This window comes from Fundulus heteroclitus, chromosome 11 (assembly GCF_011125445.2).
Source record: "Fundulus heteroclitus isolate FHET01 chromosome 11, MU-UCD_Fhet_4.1, whole genome shotgun sequence".
Taxonomy (NCBI): domain Eukaryota; kingdom Metazoa; phylum Chordata; class Actinopteri; order Cyprinodontiformes; family Fundulidae; genus Fundulus; species Fundulus heteroclitus.
In genome coordinates, this window is record NC_046371.1 from 30,263,416 (window position 1) to 30,282,125 (window position 18,710).

At 40.1% G+C, this 18,710-nt stretch overlaps 1 protein-coding gene across 2 annotated transcripts; it reads left to right on the forward strand.

Annotated features, from left to right (window-relative positions):
- Positions 1–6,635: 6,635 nt before the first annotated feature.
- On the forward strand, positions 6,636–17,498 carry tmlhe (trimethyllysine hydroxylase, epsilon). 2 transcript variants are annotated; one of them, XM_036143364.1, is made up of 8 exons: positions 6,636–7,025; positions 7,108–7,284; positions 11,155–11,434; positions 11,562–11,681; positions 12,082–12,318; positions 12,403–12,541; positions 12,652–12,824; positions 17,185–17,498. In XM_036143364.1, the coding sequence occupies exons 1-7, from the start codon at positions 6,878–6,880 to the stop codon at positions 12,781–12,783; spliced, it is 1,233 nt and encodes a 410-aa protein (XP_035999257.1). In that variant the 5' UTR covers positions 6,636–6,877; the 3' UTR covers positions 12,784–12,824; positions 17,185–17,498. The 2 variants fall into 2 exon arrangements, with proteins under 2 accessions (XP_035999257.1, XP_035999256.1); XM_036143363.1 differs by lacking the exon at positions 17,185–17,498 and having other exon boundaries at positions 12,652–12,863.
- The last annotated feature ends 1,212 nt before the right edge of the window (positions 17,499–18,710 follow it).

Below are 18,710 nucleotides of genomic sequence, written 5' to 3' on the forward strand. Positions count from 1 at the left end.
AAGAAGAACCTTTCCACGCCTGTCAGACAGAGATTTTCCCACGTATGTCTGTCAAAGCTTCGACTTTCCCTTGTCAGCCAGTCAGATGATTTCCCACGTCTGCCTGCCTGAGTTTCCCACGTCTGCCGCCCCTGCACCTCCAAGAACTCTCCCTGCTGTGCTGCCGGATTTACTGCAGTTACTGCGTTCCACAAACTCCCCCACCTGCTCTGAAGGCTTCCTGTCTCAGCAGCGCAGCACCCACTGTTCTACAGCTCCCTCCGGTCCTCCTGCTCCTGCTCTCAGTTTCCACCTGCTCCAGCTCAGTAAGACTCTGGTTTTCATCTTCCCCAACTCACTCCTGCTTCAATAAACTCTCTAAAACGAAGCTCAGTGTGTGGTTATATTTGGGTTCATTAGAACAAATCGTGACAGAAACAGTACCTAGAATGAGTGACAGATAATGAAAGATAGTATGCGTATAAGATTAAACAGGAGATACACACAAAACTATACAGGCTCCTTCAGGAAAGAAGTTGCTGTAGAAAATTGAAAGTTCAAAATTCTTATAAATAGATTGTCCTTGGCTTGTACTGTCGATAGTAGTTAGTCTGATCACTGAGCATGTTAATCAGCAAATTCCACTGGTTTTCAAATTAAGATCTGGAATATGCTTAGGTTGTGTTTGATGTAATGCACAAATCCAAGATTTGACTTCAGATGTATATTTTACACAGCATAAGGAGCCAACAACACTTGTTCATCCTCACTTCTCTTTGGAGGAGTTTTAAATAAGGCAAATATGAGCACCAATATATCTGAACAATTCATCTTCTTGGGTGTTGGTGGTTAATAGTGCTGTATCACTGTTCATTTATACATTTTTGCCTCAAAGGCAATTACCCCAAAAAGGTTTTTCTTTGTACCACTAACAAAAGCACAAGCACCACCAGTGGCACTTAACTCTATTAACTGGTACCAGAGTTTGAGAACCATGGGACTAAATCAGGATGTAGCACACCTTTTTCTTCATGTTGCCCAATTGCATTAGTATAATTATTTTACAGCTTCTTATGAACCAGTGATGAATTTAAACATATTTATGACAGATTGTTGGCTGGTTAAAAGTAATATCAGGCACATTGCATTATTATTATTATTATTATTAGTAGTAGTAGTGATAACAATAATAATCATATTTTGGTAAAAAGATAAGGTAAAGAAATGTAAGGGCCACTATAGGTGAGACAACCTCATTCAATCCATGTAAGATTCCTTAAGCGTACTCACACTTTTAAGTAGGTACAATTCCATAGTGGGATCTGGCCTGCTTCTTCAAACAATTCAGCCACTTGGTATATTTAGTGAACATCTGTTTCTTTTTTGTTATGTTATTTTTTCATATAAGTTCGGATGAAACCAAATAATTCACACATATATCGTTGAGATATAGTCAGCTAAATGAGTTCGCAGGCAGTCTAACTGAACCCACTGTCGTTTGTTTCTGAGGTGGCCAAATTTCCGACCGTTTTGAATGCGCCGTCACCGCAGCGTTTTCAGAAGGGCTGCTTGCGCACAAGGAAGCACAACAACGCCGTCCTTAAGAACACGGTGATCCCAGAAAGAGCACCCAGCTGCAGTGGGGAGCTTACACAACATGAGCACAACAGACACCAGGGCAGCGGGCTGGGACGCGTAGAAATAAAAGCAGCAGCGCTGTTTTTTTCATTAGATTTTTTTTTAAAGTTGACTGTCCTTTAAGACAGTAATGTTTCCGCTTGCCAAGGTTCATGAAGTGCAAATCTGTATTGAAGAGAGTTTGTGCTGAACACCACGCCCATTCAATCCGATAATAATCTCTGAGCTATGTACCGTTTACCCTTTGCTCTTTATCTCAACAACACCCATTGGTTCATAACTGAGGAGGCTATACTTACACCAATGAGGTCCCCCCCCCCACCCCACACACACACACACACACACACACACACACACACACACACACACACACACACACACACACACACATTCACTAATATAGGGATGTTGAAATCTTTCTCAGACAACAAATATTCAGAAAGTGTGATTTGCACTTGTGTTCAGCCCCCTTTACTCTGATACCCTTGGAATTGAGTGGCGGATATCTCCGTCAACTTTACACATCTGACTGTAGATTCATCTTTATGTGTTTGATCTGTCTTCTTCGATTCTTCGAAATAGCTCAAGCTTAGTCGGAATGGAGGGATAGACAGCATCTATCTACAGAAAACCTTCAGGTCTTGTCACAGATTCCAAATTGGATTTAGGTCTGGACTTTGACTGAGCCATTGTAACGTAATAATACTGTGCGCTTTGATCTAAACCATTCCAATGTAGGTCTGGAGAGAGAGAGTTTTGAGTCGGTGTCCTGCAGGATCTGCTCCAGTCTCAAGTCTTTTGTGGCCTCCAAATGGCTTTCTTCCAGGAATCCCCTGTTTTTAGCTCCATGCGTCCTGTCATCAATGCCAACCAGCATCCTCTGGAAGGATGCTGCCAGGTGATGGTTTGTTAAAGTTTATGTGCAGTGGTAGTTCTGGCCCACACATATTTTACATATATGACAAAAAGTCGGTCTCATCTGACCAGAGGACCTTCTTCAATATGTTTGCTGTGCCTCATGTGGTTTCAGGCCAATTATAAAGTGGACTTCTTCAGAATCAGAATCAGACATACTTTAATAATCCCAACACAATAATTCTTGTTTTTTTTATTTATTTATCAGAAAGGGCTTTTTTTTTGTCACTCTTGCATTAAGGCCAAGTTTATTGAAAACACAACTAATAGTCTTCTTTTCTATAGATTTTCCCACATGTGTGGGAATCCCTTGTGTCGCCTGCATGAGTTGTGGAAAACTGCAAAAGCAAGGCTTTCTTCGCTTTCTTCTCATAACTCCTCCATAAACGCCAGAGTGCTGACCTATAGCAATCCTATCAACAGATTCTCCCACCTAAGCTGCTACTTTCTGTAGCTCCTCCCAAGGTAGCGTGGGTTTGTAGCCTGATTCTGATGATTAATGATCTCCTTGTTTAGCATGTCAGTTTAGGTGGGTGGCCACATCTTACTGGGTTTACAGTTGTGAAAAACTCTTAATTTTTGGATAACTGATTGGACAGAGCATCTGTGAGCTGTTCAAATGACTGGGGTATTGTTTCATAACCTAATGCTTCATTAAATGTCCTCACAAAGCTGCTTTAGCCTTGACCTGTCTGCCGTACCCTGGTATTCATTATGCTGTTTGGTTACCATTGTTTGCCAAAAAAAACAAAAAAAAAACATCTAAGACCTTCACAGAAAAGTTGGAAATGTATGGAAAATAAATTACAGACAGTTGGTCCTAGTAGGTAATCTTTGATTCCCCCCCTCCACACACACACACATACACACACACATTTTTTTCACGTTACAGGCACTGCAATTGGTGGCACTGAACTTTATTTGGGGGTATTAGAGCAAAGGGACTGAGTGCAAATACCTGCCCATCTCTACCGATTTGTAATTGTTAATATAAAACATTTTCATTCCGCCGTACAATTATGCGTTGCTTTGTGTTGGTGTGTCACAGATGACCTCAGACCGAAATTTCAAGGCACCGTGGTCTGAAGCACAAATCTGGTCACGAGTGAGCTGGACTTTATATTTAATGCAAAGTGTCTACTTTAAAGTCAAACGAGACATGTTAAGTACAAAGAAAGGCACAGACAAATGGAGGTGAAGTTATTGATTCCTGTCCCAAATCAGCACGAGTTGTTTACGTTTGTCTGTTACACACACTAAGTGAAAGGCAATGATTGAGAAGAGATGCGCAGAAAAAACATGCCATTTCACTTTCTTTAACTTTGTTTCCGCAACAGTACAGTCTAAGAAGGTAAGGAGAAAAAAAAAACACTCTTGGTCCAGCTGATGAATCCAGGATGTCAACCTCTATAAGCAACTCCAGAGGGAGCTATTGAGCACATGGGGAACACCCCCCCACCCCCACCAGCCTGCCAATATAATCTTAATTGGTGCGTCCAATGCAAATCACTGAAGATACACAAATCCTGTTTTCACTGCTCAAATCTCTTTGTTACACGTTTTGGTTTCTGCGGAGAAAATCAAATCATTTAGATACAGAAACAAACAATCATGCAAGGCGGCAGCAGCCGTTTCAGAGCCTTTTTAAGCTGGCTGCCTTTCACGCTCTTCAAAAACTGCTCAGGAGACTAATCCAGTTATCTGCTGTGACTGTGGTCTATATGAGCACATCATGAAATCAACTCAGCTGGTAACTAACCTAACGTCACATCTCTTCCTGATCAGTCCCTTGAAGTCTCCAGCCCTGACTTAAATGCTTTACTGCTTATCTATCCTTTCAGCTCATGAGCTCAATTTCATAGCCTGGGACTACAGGCCAAAAGGAATCTGCTTTTGGCTCCAATGCTGAATTGTCAGTAAAAGGAAAAAAGCAAAACAAGCAAACAACCAAGAACCCAGCAGATTCATTTTAGGAAAACGATTGGTATATCGTGCTTCTTAACAGAACTGATGTTTTTAATCATTTATATGTTTTAATAGGCATACAGTTGTGTTTTAATAAATGACATTATAAACTTAAAATAATAATTTATTTCATCAACACAAAAAGTGAAACTTACATGTTATATACATGAAGTAATCTCAGGGAGTTGTGTGTTTCGAGATTATGCCTTTTATTTCGGCTAATAAAAAGCACTGCATTTTTTTGTTTATCTGAAAATTAGAACATTACATGCTTTATATGTCTTTAAATATAAGAATTTGCTAACTCAAATATATTAGTATCTCAGTGGTATTTTAGTTTCTTGAGATGCAGCTGTGTATGCCAATACTACTACTACTACTAAATAAAATAAATAAATAAATAAATAAATAATAATAATAATAATAATAATAATAATAATAATAATAATTATTATTATTATTATTATTATTATTATTATTATTATTATTATTATTATTATTATTATTATTATTATTATTATATAAAATCAGAGCCAGCCCAAAACAAACATGAACTAAGCAGCTGCTTGGTTCATTCAAACCATCAGGGACCTACCAGAAATGATTGAATTTGAATACAGTCCATTAATGTAAAGTTTTTCGATTTTAATTTTTTTTTTTTTTAATGAAATGTGAATACTATTAAATTTGGTTTGAATGATTCAGCACAGATAAACTATTTTTTTTAACATGTTGGCATTTTCAGATTTAAAGGAATGGTTAAGTTACTTTGCAAAACAACAAACAATAATCTTCGTTGTCCCAGATTCCACCAGATCTGTATTTGACCCCAGTCAGGGGTTGGGGATGTTCTTTTAACAGGAGATGGGGCTGCAAATCAAATTCTGTTTAGGCCCCATACAACCTTGGTCCAGCATTATATAAAAATGTTTCTACATTGTAAACATTTATATGTAGGGAATTCTACCTTTATTTTGGGGGGTTTGTACCTAAAACAACTTATTTTAAATAAAAAATAAATTCCATCCAGTGCAAACTTACAAAATGATACGTTTCAATTTATTTCATGATGACTGGTGTTGCTAAGTTACGTTCAATTGAGAAACAGCCTCTCTGAAACACTGACCTTGCCATCAGTTCTTAACCAAACTAAAGAAGGTAAACCTATGAAGAGTATTAAGAAGTTTTTAGATTAAGTAAAATTCGCCCGGAGCAGTTTCAAAATTATATCAGCTTATTACACAAAGTCATTTAATTCTCAAACATAGTTCCACGCTATTACGCTATTATGATCCCTGGCCGTTAGGTTATGGTTTTTATTGGTTGTTGTTTATTTATGTCTTGCCATATTCGGTGTTCATAATTATTTGTTAGACGTTCCCTTAATAGTTCATTCCTCTGTACTTAGGTTTCAAATGTATTTCCTTATTTTCTGCTCCACTAATCTTAGTCTCATCGCCTCATCCTCGTCAGCCGCAGCTCAATCAATCCGATTGGCTCATCTGATTTCTTTGTCATCTTCCTTCCAAACCTCAGTATTTGAGTCCTTTACATTGTTGGATTCTTCTGCTGCCATGCTTTTCCTTGTCGTATTACCTGCTTTGTGTTTAAGTTCCATATACAGTTCTAATTTTTTTAATTGAATATGTTTTATTAAATATGTTTTCTTACATGTTTTTTTAATATGTTTTATGCCTTAGTTATTGTTAAATATTAATCTCGCGTTCCATCTGTAATTAGGTCCTATTGTAAAGCAAACAGATGGCCCCACTGCTGTAATCCTATAAAAATTGTAATAAAATAATAGATGATAACGGTTGTATTTGTATTTACTGAGAGAGAGAGAGAGAGAGAGAGAGAGAGAGAGAGAGAGAGAGAGAGAGAGAGAGAGAGAGAGAGAGAGAGTAACAAATGAAATGCCCCAGTAAACACTGTTATATAATGTTATAATAAACCTGTAACTTGGTCAAACGGCCAAATATTTGCTCAGTGATATGACCAACTGTGTACAGCTTTATAGTGCTTTAATCTGTGTTTGGAAAGCCCTACCATTAATTGTTCACCTTTCCAACATGGCGGCCGCGTTGACGTGCTCGCGCAACCCCGGTGCTGCTGGAAGGGGGAGCGGTGTCGTGCGATCTACGCATGTGCGAACTGAACATGGTGATGGTCTGAGCGAAAGCAGCAAATTTAAGCCCAAGTGTTGTAATGATTAAACTTTTATGTGGTTTTCACGTCACTCTGACATGTTTTTATGAGATAACTCGTTTAACTGTGATTCATAAGGTTTGACTGGAGCCGGTCAGTCTGTCCGGAAACTGGAAGGAGTCGGATTAACTGAGTTAGTCAGCTCTCTAGGCTAGTTGTGTTTTCAGCCGTGATGTTCAGCGCGTTTCGTAGAGCAGCTGTCTCTTCCCTGAGGCAGGCTCAGCGGCTGTGTGCCCGCACAGAGCCCCGCATGTCATGGGGACGCATGCAGCTCTGCTCCTCGGCTTCTGTGACTTGCCGCTTACTCGAAGACTGTCTGGGTGAGTCTAATAACAGCCACGGTGATGCTCGCCTCACTCCCATAACGATCTCTCCATCACCACCTTCATGTGAAATCCCTAGAGATCAGCGACGCGGGGACGCCGGTGCTCTTCGACTACGTGTGGCTGCGGGACCACTGCCGCTCAGCGTCCTCTTACAACTCCGCAACCCACCAGAGGAGCCTGGACACCGGGAGCATAGAGCTCACTGTCCGCCCCGAGAGCTCCGCGGTGGAAGGCGATCAGCTCGTCCTCACCTGTGAGTCAGCCCGTGCATGCTGCACAGATCTCAGCAGAACGAGGTTCACCACGGTGGAACCCCGTGGCTGCATTTCTGAATATCAATTCAATTTTATTTAAATAGCGCCAAGTCACGACACATGTCATCTCAAGGCACTTTACAAAGTCAAATTCAATCAAATCATACAGATTGATGAAAAAAAGTTTCATATCTAAGGAAACCCAGTGGATTGCATCGAGTCTTGACAAGCAGCATTCACTCCTTCTGGAAGAGCGTAGAGCCACAGTGGACAGTTTGCATTGCTAGTGGCTTTGCAGCAATCCCTCATACTGAGTAGGGCTGCACAATTAATCGCATTTGCAATAATAATAATAATAAAAAAAAAAAAAAAAAAAAAAAAAAAAAACGCAATATCCAAATCGCAGGGGTCTGCATTTTTGGCAATGTCACAATTAGTGAATCAGAAACGTCCTTTAGGTGTCAGTAATATGTTTAAAGTGGGCTTGCAGCAGTGAGATAATCTAATTTTATTACTTGTTTAGTTGTTTTAGAGCTTATATAATCATACTGTTACCAGAAACTTTCAGGAATCTCACCATAGCGTCAGGTACTGGTCAATCAGTTTAATACATAGACTTGCTTGTTGGTTACACTTTGCATTTTATGTTCAACAAGGATCGATGTCCAGATCAATTAAAACCTGTTCTCTTGAATAATATTCTGATTAATAAAAACATTAAAAGTTCTTGTTTTAAATAGTCCTTGTTTACAAACCTCTTGATCTAGAGGCCGTTTTTGTTGCTTGTGGTTAATGCAGAGAAAAGTCAAAATCAAATCGCAATTTTGGTTGAAATATATCGTAGGCAGAACGCAATCATTTCTGCTCCGAGTTGAGACGCAGTGGGTCTTTTAGCACCTCATCTGCACAGCGATGAAACAGATTGATTTGTTGTTTGCATATGTTTAAAAAGACATGATAAATTAAATTGCATTAAATTGCAATATTAAGATAAAAAAACTGTTTTCCAAAAACGTTCAGCGCTAATACAGAACATGCATTGAAGCGACAGTGGAGAGGAAAACCCCCCCTTTAACAGGGAGGAAAAACTTCCAGCAGAATCAGGCTTTCTAAATGCACCGTGTCAGACTAAATGAGCTGCGGATGGACAAGCGTGAGTTCGAGCACTTTTAACTGGGGAAACCGCTTTTAACGACACACGTCCTACAGTTAAAAACAGAAATCACATTTTTCACTATGCTTTTAAAATGAACATCTTGGGGGTAATCCCAACTCTTTCTTTTAGAGCAGGGCTGTCAAACATACGGCCCGCGGGCCGGATCCGGCCCGCCGAACAATTTAGTCCGGCCCTGTGGCTAAATGCATTATCATTATAAAAAAAAAAAAAAAAAAAAATTTCCAGTGTCCTGTCTGGCAATGTGGCAATAAGATGCCACAAAGAGCTCATCAGATTTGACTTTCACAAGTGGACAAGATAAAAGGAAGAGAATGATAAAACAATTATTGAAAAAAACATGTACTTCGTTTAATTGAAAATATGCAGTTCCTATATTGTCCACGAGGGGCGCTGTGTTTTAATTAGCAGATTAAGCTTCAGGTGTGGAAAAATTCAAATCATTTCTTAATTTTTATCTGTTTGATGTATTTTGTCATGCATTACAGTGTTTTTAAGTTCCAAAAAATGTGAATAAATGTTTTTCAACATTGTATAATCACTGTGATCAGTTCTTATGCATAATGCACAAGTAAATATTTAACTGAGTAAAAGTATTGGTGAAATTGCACATACTTTTCTTAAAAACGCTGAGGTTATTCATAATATATTGTGTAAAAGTGAAATTAACTTAATATAAAAATCAACAACAAGTCCACATTTATTAGTTCTATTTAATCTTGCAATGAGTTAACTCGTGTGGCCCTCTTGAGATCAGATTAAGCTGTATGCGGCCCCTCAACCAGAATGAGTTTGACACCCCTGTTTTAGAGAGAGAAACTCAGATTATTAAAAAAAATTAGATCCCATAGGGAGAGAGGCCACACTGGTGCTGTTCTGCACAGTGGGGATTGCATGCAGCACGTGATGATCTTTGACCTTCTCTCACAATAAAGTGACAGACAATAAAGATGTGCTTCATTGTCAGGTGCTATCTGATAAAAAGAAAACTAAGTCAGCTCAGCTCACTGAGATGTAAAACCAGAAAAGAAGGCCGTATTTATGAAGACATGTCGAGGTCAGAGCAGTTCATTTGGGCTGCAGTGGAATAGGCCAGAGCGAGGTTTGCGTCAGCGGGAGGCGTTATCTTACAGCTTGAATCGGCATGGCGCCGGGGTCCTTTTATTTCCGGACCTTTTGCCCTTTGTAAAACATTTGTTTAGGAAGATACCTTCCCTGGAAGCGTCTTATGGCACCACAGGGACTTCAGTGCCGCCAGGACCGAATGGTGCCCCGCTGTGGCCTGCTGGGATCCTGCAGCTTTTGTCCAAACAGGGTCTCTCCCAGCCTTAATATGCTCACATAAGAGCGGGCATCACAACTTACATAAAGTGACAAATGGGTATGTGCAAGCCCTGAGACATAGGAGGAGGAGGAGGAGGAGGATGATGATGATGATGCACATGCTCCTAAAGGCGTACAGAAAAAACTGTCTCCCCATGTTAGCTCTGCTTGTTCAAGGTCAGCTGAGCGTTTGTATCGACGAGGGCTGCTCCCTACAGCTTTATTTCTATAAAAGCTCAATATTGTTAATATGGTGGACGAATTTGTTTCATGACAAAAATAATGGCTGAATTTTTTTTCACTTAGATGTTATGACTTACAGTATATAACAAAGCATTGTTTTCTGACCAACTCCTCTGTCCTTCCAGGGCACCGCCACTGGATGCTGCTGCTAGGGCTGGACGATATAGAATAAAAAGCAACATCGATGAGATAGAAATCATATTGATCGATGTCGATAATTATCAACAAATTCAAAACATATGTTTTAAGTGCAGCCTTTTTATGCTGTTGCTTAGAGACCTATTTCTAGATAAAGAACACGCAAGTACTGAATTCAAGCTCAACCCTTTATTCAACCAACTTTTTACCAAAACTTGCAAGTATTAAAACAATGAAAAAGAACTGTGCTTTCTCCAAAAAAGTTAAAAAACAGAACAACTGGAAGTTTTGCTTCCCATCCAGGACGCTCTCTCAATTCAAAATGTCTGGAGTAGTGTGGAGTTCCAAGCTTTATAGTATTGCCATTGCCAGTATTGCTGGCAATATTTTGCCAGCAATACTTTAAGCGAAAAGTCTTCAAACTTCAGGGGGGAAAAAAAGTCCAGTTGTTTTATTTTTTAACTTTTTTGGAATGACCATGACCTGGATGACTGAGAATTCTCACCAGCATAAAGCGTGCTCTCTGAACTCTTTGAATGGGGCGGAGCTTGGTTCTTGGGTCTGCGTTGGTGATTGGTTGGGAAGATGTTGTGACTGCAATATTAACCTACATGATAGGATAGAATGCAAAAGGAAGGAAAACTGTTCTATTGAACTTTTTATTGACACTTTTTTTCTATAATCAATATACGTCTATCGATCGATATAAATTGTTATTGAATTATCGTCCATTCCTAGCTGCTGCTGCTGCTGCCATGGTTCATTCACCATGGGCACGGTGCGTTCAGATAAAATACCCACCAGTTCAGGATTCATCGCGGGCATCATTTCCATTTTGCTCAGAGTCAGGATCCAGGAAGAGACGCAGTTACGAAGGAAGCTGTCAAACACTAACCATCAAAAAGACCAAATGACAACAGCTCAGCTCAGAACCAAATCTAACAGCCCATCGAAGAAAGTAATGGCACCCTTCACGTCACTGTGTGTACAGGGCCCGGTGGCCACGTGTCCAGGTACAGCCTCAGCTGGCTGGCTGAGCACAGCTATGAAGGGAGGATGAAGGCCGCCGAGCAGCCGCGCGTCCTGTGGAACGCTGACGTCTACCAAAACGCCAGCCTATCACCGGCAAAGTGGGACAAGTTCATGAGCTGCGACGACGAGCTAAAGAAGTTCCTTCAGAACTACCTTCTGTACGGAATCGCCTTCGTGGACGACGTTCCGACAACAGTGGAGGCCACCGAGGAGGTCACGCGGAGGGTCAGCCTCATCAGGTAGCCATTCTGATTCCTTTTTTTTTTTTTTGCGCGATTTTTTTTTTTTTTTAGTTGTTACAGATCTCTTTATCACGTGAGCAGTATGAACGGCCTCCCCGCCCTCTCTCTCTCTCTTTCTCATCAGGGAGACGACGTATGGGAGAATGTGGAGCTTTACATCCGATTTCTCCAGAGGCGACACTGCCTACAGCCAGCTGGCCCTGGACCGTCACACTGACACGTCTTACTTTCAGGAGCCATGTGGGTAGGTACCCGCACGTCTTTTGTGTTTAGAACTTCGCACTTTTCCAAACGCAAATGTCCAAAAAGCTGCAGTTTGGGTACAGTGTTATTAATAAAGAAGTATTCACATTTTGATCATAGAACATAAAAAAAACTGTAAGAAAGGAGTGGGATGGATGGATGGAAATAGGCCATAAAATAGAGAATAACGTATGGCAAAATACACAATTTATTTTCTCTGTTTCCATTTCATTTCTCCAGACCTGGAAGATCAAATGAAAATCAAATTCCATACTTTTTCCTAACGTTTCCAGACTCTTTGTGCACTCCTTGTGAGATAGAAGGCCAGCCCCAGTGGGTGGTTTATGTAAAGGAAGCTGTTCTTTCATCTCTGACAAGCGTCGTTTTGGCCGCTGTTGCAGAATCCAGGTGTTTCACTGCCTCAGACATGAGGGGACCGGAGGCAGGACGCTGCTGGTGGATGGCTTCCATGCGGCCGAGAAGCTTCGCCAGCGTTCGCCCGAGAGCTTCGAGCTGATGTGCCGCGTGCCCGTAAGGCACGAGTACATCGAAAGCACGGACAGCCACCGCAACCACATGGTGGGCATCGGGCCCGTGCTCAGCGTCCACCCTTGGAACAATGAACTGTACATGATACGGTATGCCGACGCTGAGATCGAATCGATGTTGTCTGCTGGACATTGAGCAGAACCGTTCACTCCTCACTGTTCGAACGACCCCAGATATAACAACTACGACCGGTCAGTGATAAACTCCATCCCCCACGACGCCGTCCGCCGATGGTATGTAGCCCACCGCGAGCTGACCGCGGAGCTAAGGCGGCCCGAGAACGAGCTCTGGGTCAAACTCACTCCTGGGAAAGTAAGAAAGTCGGAGCCGTGACTAAGAACATAAAGTGCTGCAAATGTTCAAAGGGTCGACCTAACTGAGTAGAATCTAACGTTTTTTTCGCTTTTCTTTTTTCTCACGAGGTGATCTTTATTGACAACTGGAGGGTGCTGCATGGGAGGGAAGCGTTCAGCGGCTTGAGGCAGCTTTGCGGATGCTATCTGACCCGAGACGACGTTCTCAGCACTGCGCGCTGCTTCGGACTACAGGCCTGAACCTAACCGTCCTGTCATGTCACTGCCTCATCACTCTACCAGTAATATACATTTAATAAAAAAATGTTTTACTGTTGCTAGCTTTAATGGTTTTTATGATTTAATTACCCTTAAAAGAAGTGAGTGAGTAAATGTTCGAAGGGCTTGTGCATCGTACCACGCAGGGGGGCACACTGCAGGGGGTGGGGCTTCAGATACGTGTATCTGCTCACTGGGAGATGCTGGGACGCCTGCTGGCCAGTTGCACGATAAAACCAGGCGCCAAAGCTAACCCGTACACACTTTATCAAGGGCAGCTCCCATTTTTGATGACATCACTGAGGTCCTCCGGTGCCCATTGTAGATGTACCAGCTCCCTACGCTTTGAATCATTTACATACAGCGGTGTGATGCAGGAGTATACATACCTCTTTAGATAAATCAAACCTGAAGGGAAAGGGATACATGGTTCTCAAAGGCATTCACAAATGAAAATCTGAACATTGTGGCATGAATTTCTACAAGCTTTGCGCGGACCACCGGAGGAGCGGAGCGTCTGTTTCTTTTCCTGCCATTCACTAGATGCACGCGCGACAGCAACAACAACCACAAACAAACAAAAAACTTCTGTTACTGTCAAATAAACATGCAAGCATATCGAGTTGTGTTTTTATTTTTAAATTTTTTTGGAATGTTGCCGAGGCGATAGCGTGAGTTTGGCGAGGCGGCCGCCTCGCCAAGAGAGCGCTGCGGGAAACCCTGGTGTGCAGAAGCACCTTTCACTGCAGCTAAAATGATGTTGGAGTTTTGCCCCATCAGCTTTGTACAGCTAGAGGCTAAAATGTAGGAAAATAAGCCAAGCTCATTCAGGTTTTATGCAGGGTATCGGTGAAAATCGCTTTTCAGTTCTTGCCATGAATTTGCAGTGAACTCCTAATTGGATTTGGGTCAGGACTTCAACTGGGCCACTTTAACCATTCTGATCTAAACCATTCTGTCATCCTACAATACAAAGAACAGTGGCAACGCTCACTTATACATAGCTGATAAAGTCCACAGCTATCACTGTTTTACTTCTTAAGCAACAATATTATAGAATGAATAATGAATAGTTACATCCACAGAAGCTATCTAATGTGAGATTTATTTTTTTTAAACTAAAGTTGTGTCGTAAATTAACTACTTGGCTACATAAAGACATCCAGCAGTTACTTTATAGGTCTCTGTTAAACGGAACATATTGCACATGTCTTTGCTGCCCTCTCTTTTGCCAGATCCATTCTAATTTTATGGTCACTTGCTTTGACATTGGCACAGGGCAGTAGGCTAATTTATTAAATTGGGCCAAAGAAGGAGTTGTTGAATATGCTTCTTTGCCAGGTTGAAAATAAATGTACGCCTTTTTGATAGAAAATATCCATCTGCAGATACTTACATGAATTTTAATTAAAGCAATGGCACAGTGATTTTTTCGAGGTAAAAGTTTCAGTCAATAAAATGAACCGCAGTGATTTTTCTGAATGTTTAGAAGCGAATGAAAGACAATCTGCACACTGTATTTAAACCGACTGATGCGATGCGTTTATAGTGCCTTGCAAATGTATTTGCAGTTTTCACATTTTATCTTGTCGCAACCAATACCTTAAATATAGTTTATTGGGATTCTGTCAGATAGATTAAGACAAAGTAGTTTGGAAGTTGATTCAGCCTTCTTTGGGCTGGTAATTAGAAAAACAGTTGTCTCCATAAGTCACCTAATCAATTGTGACAAATTCTTCTTCACTATTATGCATTCCTTTTTGTTGTTCTGTCACATAAAATCCCAGATCATAATGCGATACTACTTTTGCAAAGCTGTGTCTAACGCTACCCAACAGTAGCGTTAGACACAGTGATGGTTAACTGTCACATTGAAACACCTGCAAATCCTTCAGGATGTCAACTTATAGTTGCCTCAAAAAAAGAGAAAGGAATCTAATACAAATTAACTGTAAGAAAAGGTCTGATAATAGTTGTGTTTGAAAAGGCCAAGTGAAAATGAAGTTGCATTTCATCGTGATAACTCGTGTTTCCTGAGCACGGTCCACGTTACAGAATGATTCAAAATGACCTGGAAATTTCACTGATGATGTCCTTTCAGTTCTCAGTCCAGCCTTTCCGTCCCAGCTAGATATGGTTGCCATAGAAATGTCACCAAGGGAAGCTGTGGCTCCCTCCAGTGGACAAACAAAGAAATAATTTATAAAATCACACACACATCTATCTATCTATCTATCTATCTATCTATCTATCTATCTATCTATCTATCTATCTATCTATCTATCTATCTATCTATCTATCTATCTATCTATCTATGCGATCGATCGATTTTAGATCGATCAATCAATTTTAGATATAGGTATGTATGTATGTGTGTGTAATTGAAAAAATAAACTCTTCCTAGCTTTGGTTTCTCTTGTTTTTTCCAGTTTGTATCAAGAACTAGAACTTTGGCTTAGGTGTTATCTTAGATTGAACCTTTGAGTTGAACTCAAAAGAAGTGAATGTATCAGGAACACAATGTGCTGCATATAAACAATCTGGTTAGGACTAGCACTCACAAAGTGCTGACCTTAGTCCTTTTTTATTAAAAATACACACACACGCAGTGCTGATCAGATCTTTATATACGCTCATCATGACTATTAATCTCCTATTTGTTTTGGCTTTCTATCATTCCCTGATTTCTTTTTTTTTATTATTCTTTTTTTTCTTTTTTTACAGGTGAAATAGTTATTCAACATTTATGAGTTTTGGAAACAACAAAAGAGTGCTCACATTTGAATTTAATTTACTGAAGATTTCACCTTGTCAGAAATTTACAGTTAGTTCCTAGCATTAGCGTCTAGCATAATTCTGGTTGGAAATTTTACAATGCTACTGGAATGGATGGTATTATTTATTTAACTCGGTTCGTGCCAGTATATTTAGCAGCTTTTAAGCATAATATGTCCATTTTCAGTGTAGTTTAGGTCAGAACATTCCAAAAACTTAATGCAGCACTGCTTTATCAATGTCCAAACCAGTTCTAATGTGTGTTTGGAATCCTTGTCCTGATCAAATACCCAACATTCTCCAGGTTCCAGTAGTGTTAATTTGCCATGAGGCGAAGAATTTCAAGGCATTCCTACTTAATCATTCCATCCACGTTTGAAATGACCCACCAATGTTGGCAGACCCTCAGCATGATGCTACCACTGCCATGTTTGACAGTTGGTACTGTGTTCCCAGGTTCAAAATCCTCACTATGACTCCTCTAAACTTTCTTCTTTAGTTAATTGTGACCAGAAGGCAGTTGGCTTGTCTATATGGGCAAATTCCAGTTGGGATTGAAGGTGTTTGTGTTGGAGTAGGGTGTGGTGCTTCCCAAACCCCAGCTTATCTAGGGCAGGTTTGAGACTGTTGCAGTTCCTGGGCTGTTTGCTGAACATCCTCACCAATATTCTTTCATCCGTGGGTGAGAGTTTGGGTCAGATGGTCGCACTGCAAAAGGTGAACCAAAAGTAAGTAAAGCTTTCTTGAAATGAGTGCATTTGTCCTTGATTTGAGCAGGTAAATAAGATTATCTGCCAATGGAATAAGATTTATGCACTCAAAATAGCGATTCATCCCCATTATCTTATTTCAAGTGCAGGATATCTAATGATCTTAATTTAGGGATAAAAAAAATCATTCCATTGGCAAATAGTCTTATTTACTTGCTCAAATCAAGGAAAAATACAAATTTCAAGAAACGTTTACTTACTTTGAGTTCCCTTATTTCAGTGATGAAACTGGGACAAATGTGTTGTTCAACAGGACAATGATGCCTAACACACATCAGACACGATTTTGGAATTGTTAAAATGGGCTAACAGATTTTTCTTTTAATCCTAGACTAAATCAAAAATCTTAAGTCATGTCTATGCCAGAAAACAACCAGTGAAATGAACTCTACCAGTTCTGCTAACAGCTTACTGATGGCTACAGAAGCATGAGGTCGAGTTCAAACTGGCCAAAGAACATGTATTAACATTGTATTCAGTAAGTACATATTAGAGTGGGTGTGTGTATAGGTCTGAAAAGAGACCCCCAAAACAAATTCAATATTGTGCACCCAATTCTTTATTTCATTGAAGCTGTTAGTTGCCTAATCATTACACCCTAAAAAATGTACATATGCATTATTAAGAGCCCAAAATGCAACTACATATGTATGTATGTAGGTCTTGCTTTTTAGCCTAGATCACTCTATACCAAACAGTGAGAAGAAACGGGTTTCTCTGACAGAACCTCTGATGTGAAGGCTCAAAACATGCAGATTTAGAAACAATTCATTAAAGTTTGCAATAGTGGTTTGTTATTTATTTATTTTGGTTCTTCTTGTGTCCTTTTCCCTTCCAGGCTCCTTCGGTACAGCGAGTATCAGCCCCAAGCCTCACTGGTTGATTTTAATCTGAGTAAACAAATCACAAAGCAAATATGTGTACAGAGGGAAAAAAAGCTGCAAGGGTTCCCTGTTCAGTCTGTATTAGCTGTCGCAGTAATGGCACTGTTGGGACAAAATCTGAGTGGAGGGTTGAGTTTGATCTAGCAAACCCCTTTTGTATAATTAATGTAAGTACATTTCATGTGTAAATAAGCCATTATTGGGCTCAAAATGCAGTCTTACAACTCTGCCCCTGAGCTGAAAGCAAATCTGTACGCTACATGTCTGCCTTTCACAGTTTAAAGCCATTAAAATGTTATTCAAACTTGTTCTGCCAGCTATCTTTTTTCTTTCAGCTGCAATTTGTTGTCAAACACCATATTGATGATTCTGCAGAGAATTGATATACATGTTTTCTTAGTCGTGATTTACCACTCGTTATCTGAACTAGCCTCATATTTAAATGCAAGGGTAAGTGGATTAAGTCATCCTGGATCCCATGTTAATCAGCACGAGAGAGCAACCATGCATATTCACAGCATGCATCATATTCAGTGGAGTCAAATAGCCCCCGCCCAACTAGGCTGGCACTCGGCGTGGTTTACATGCAGCAGACACGGATGTGTATTCTGTATGCGGTTCAAAGATGCAGTCACGGACCTCTTCTAATTTCCACTGACAATGAGGAGACTGCTGCGGTATCCATGGTAACTACAGAGGATACGGAGGCCTGCCCACCAAGTTGTCCTGGTAACTGAGTGAATGAGATGATTCCAGATGAATGTAATTCCCTATATTCAGAACTACAATTTTTGGTAAAGTAACAAACAGCACAACAAGAAACATGGAGAGAAAAATACAAATCTCCAAAACATTTGAATGAAATCTTCAGTTTTTAATCAAGCCCATTATTTATTTGGTCAAAGGTCAACAACAGTAAAAATAACTGGTGTGTGTGTGTGTGTGTGTCTGCATGTGTTTAAAATTTCTTTTAAAGCAACAGCAAACTGTCCTACTTTAAAAAATACCAAATTGATTTAAAGATAATTATCGGCAGCTTTTTCACAAACAGGTTTCATTATCTGAATGGTTGAGGTCCAATAGCACAAATACGCATCTTGTCCTTGCCAGCGATGTCACTGTTTACATGGTAACATTTACTGGCAGAATTTAAATTTGGTTAATTTTTCAACTTGTTTATTATATTTCATCATTATTTTTAAATGGCTTTTGCAAGTGTCTGGAAGTATAAAACTTCAAAAGAGACAATCAATGAAACAGCATAGCCAAAAAAAAATAACAAAAACAAAAACCCACCTTGTTGGATTAAACTCATCAAGGACATTAATGATGTTATAGGTCCATCCCTAAAAAATACAAAAGTTGACGAGAACCTCTGATACATCCCCATCGTCTCCTACATAAAAAGTTCCTTTAAAAAGTGATCTACAGGATGTTCTTGCTCCTGTCTGGCTTTCATATGAGTGCAGAATATTAGTCT

Bases quoted from the DNA above. Each gene is read 5' to 3' on its own strand.
- tmlhe (XM_036143364.1), top strand. From the start codon at position 6,878: ATGTTCAGCGCGTTTCGTAGAGCAGCTGTCTCTTCCCTGAGGCAGGCT. The intron at 11,435-11,561 runs GTAGCCATTCTG...CTTTCTCATCAG, and splicing joins CGGAGGGTCAGCCTCATCAG to GGAGACGACGTATGGGAGAA. The intron at 12,319-12,402 runs GTATGCCGACGC...GAACGACCCCAG, and splicing joins AATGAACTGTACATGATACG to ATATAACAACTACGACCGGT.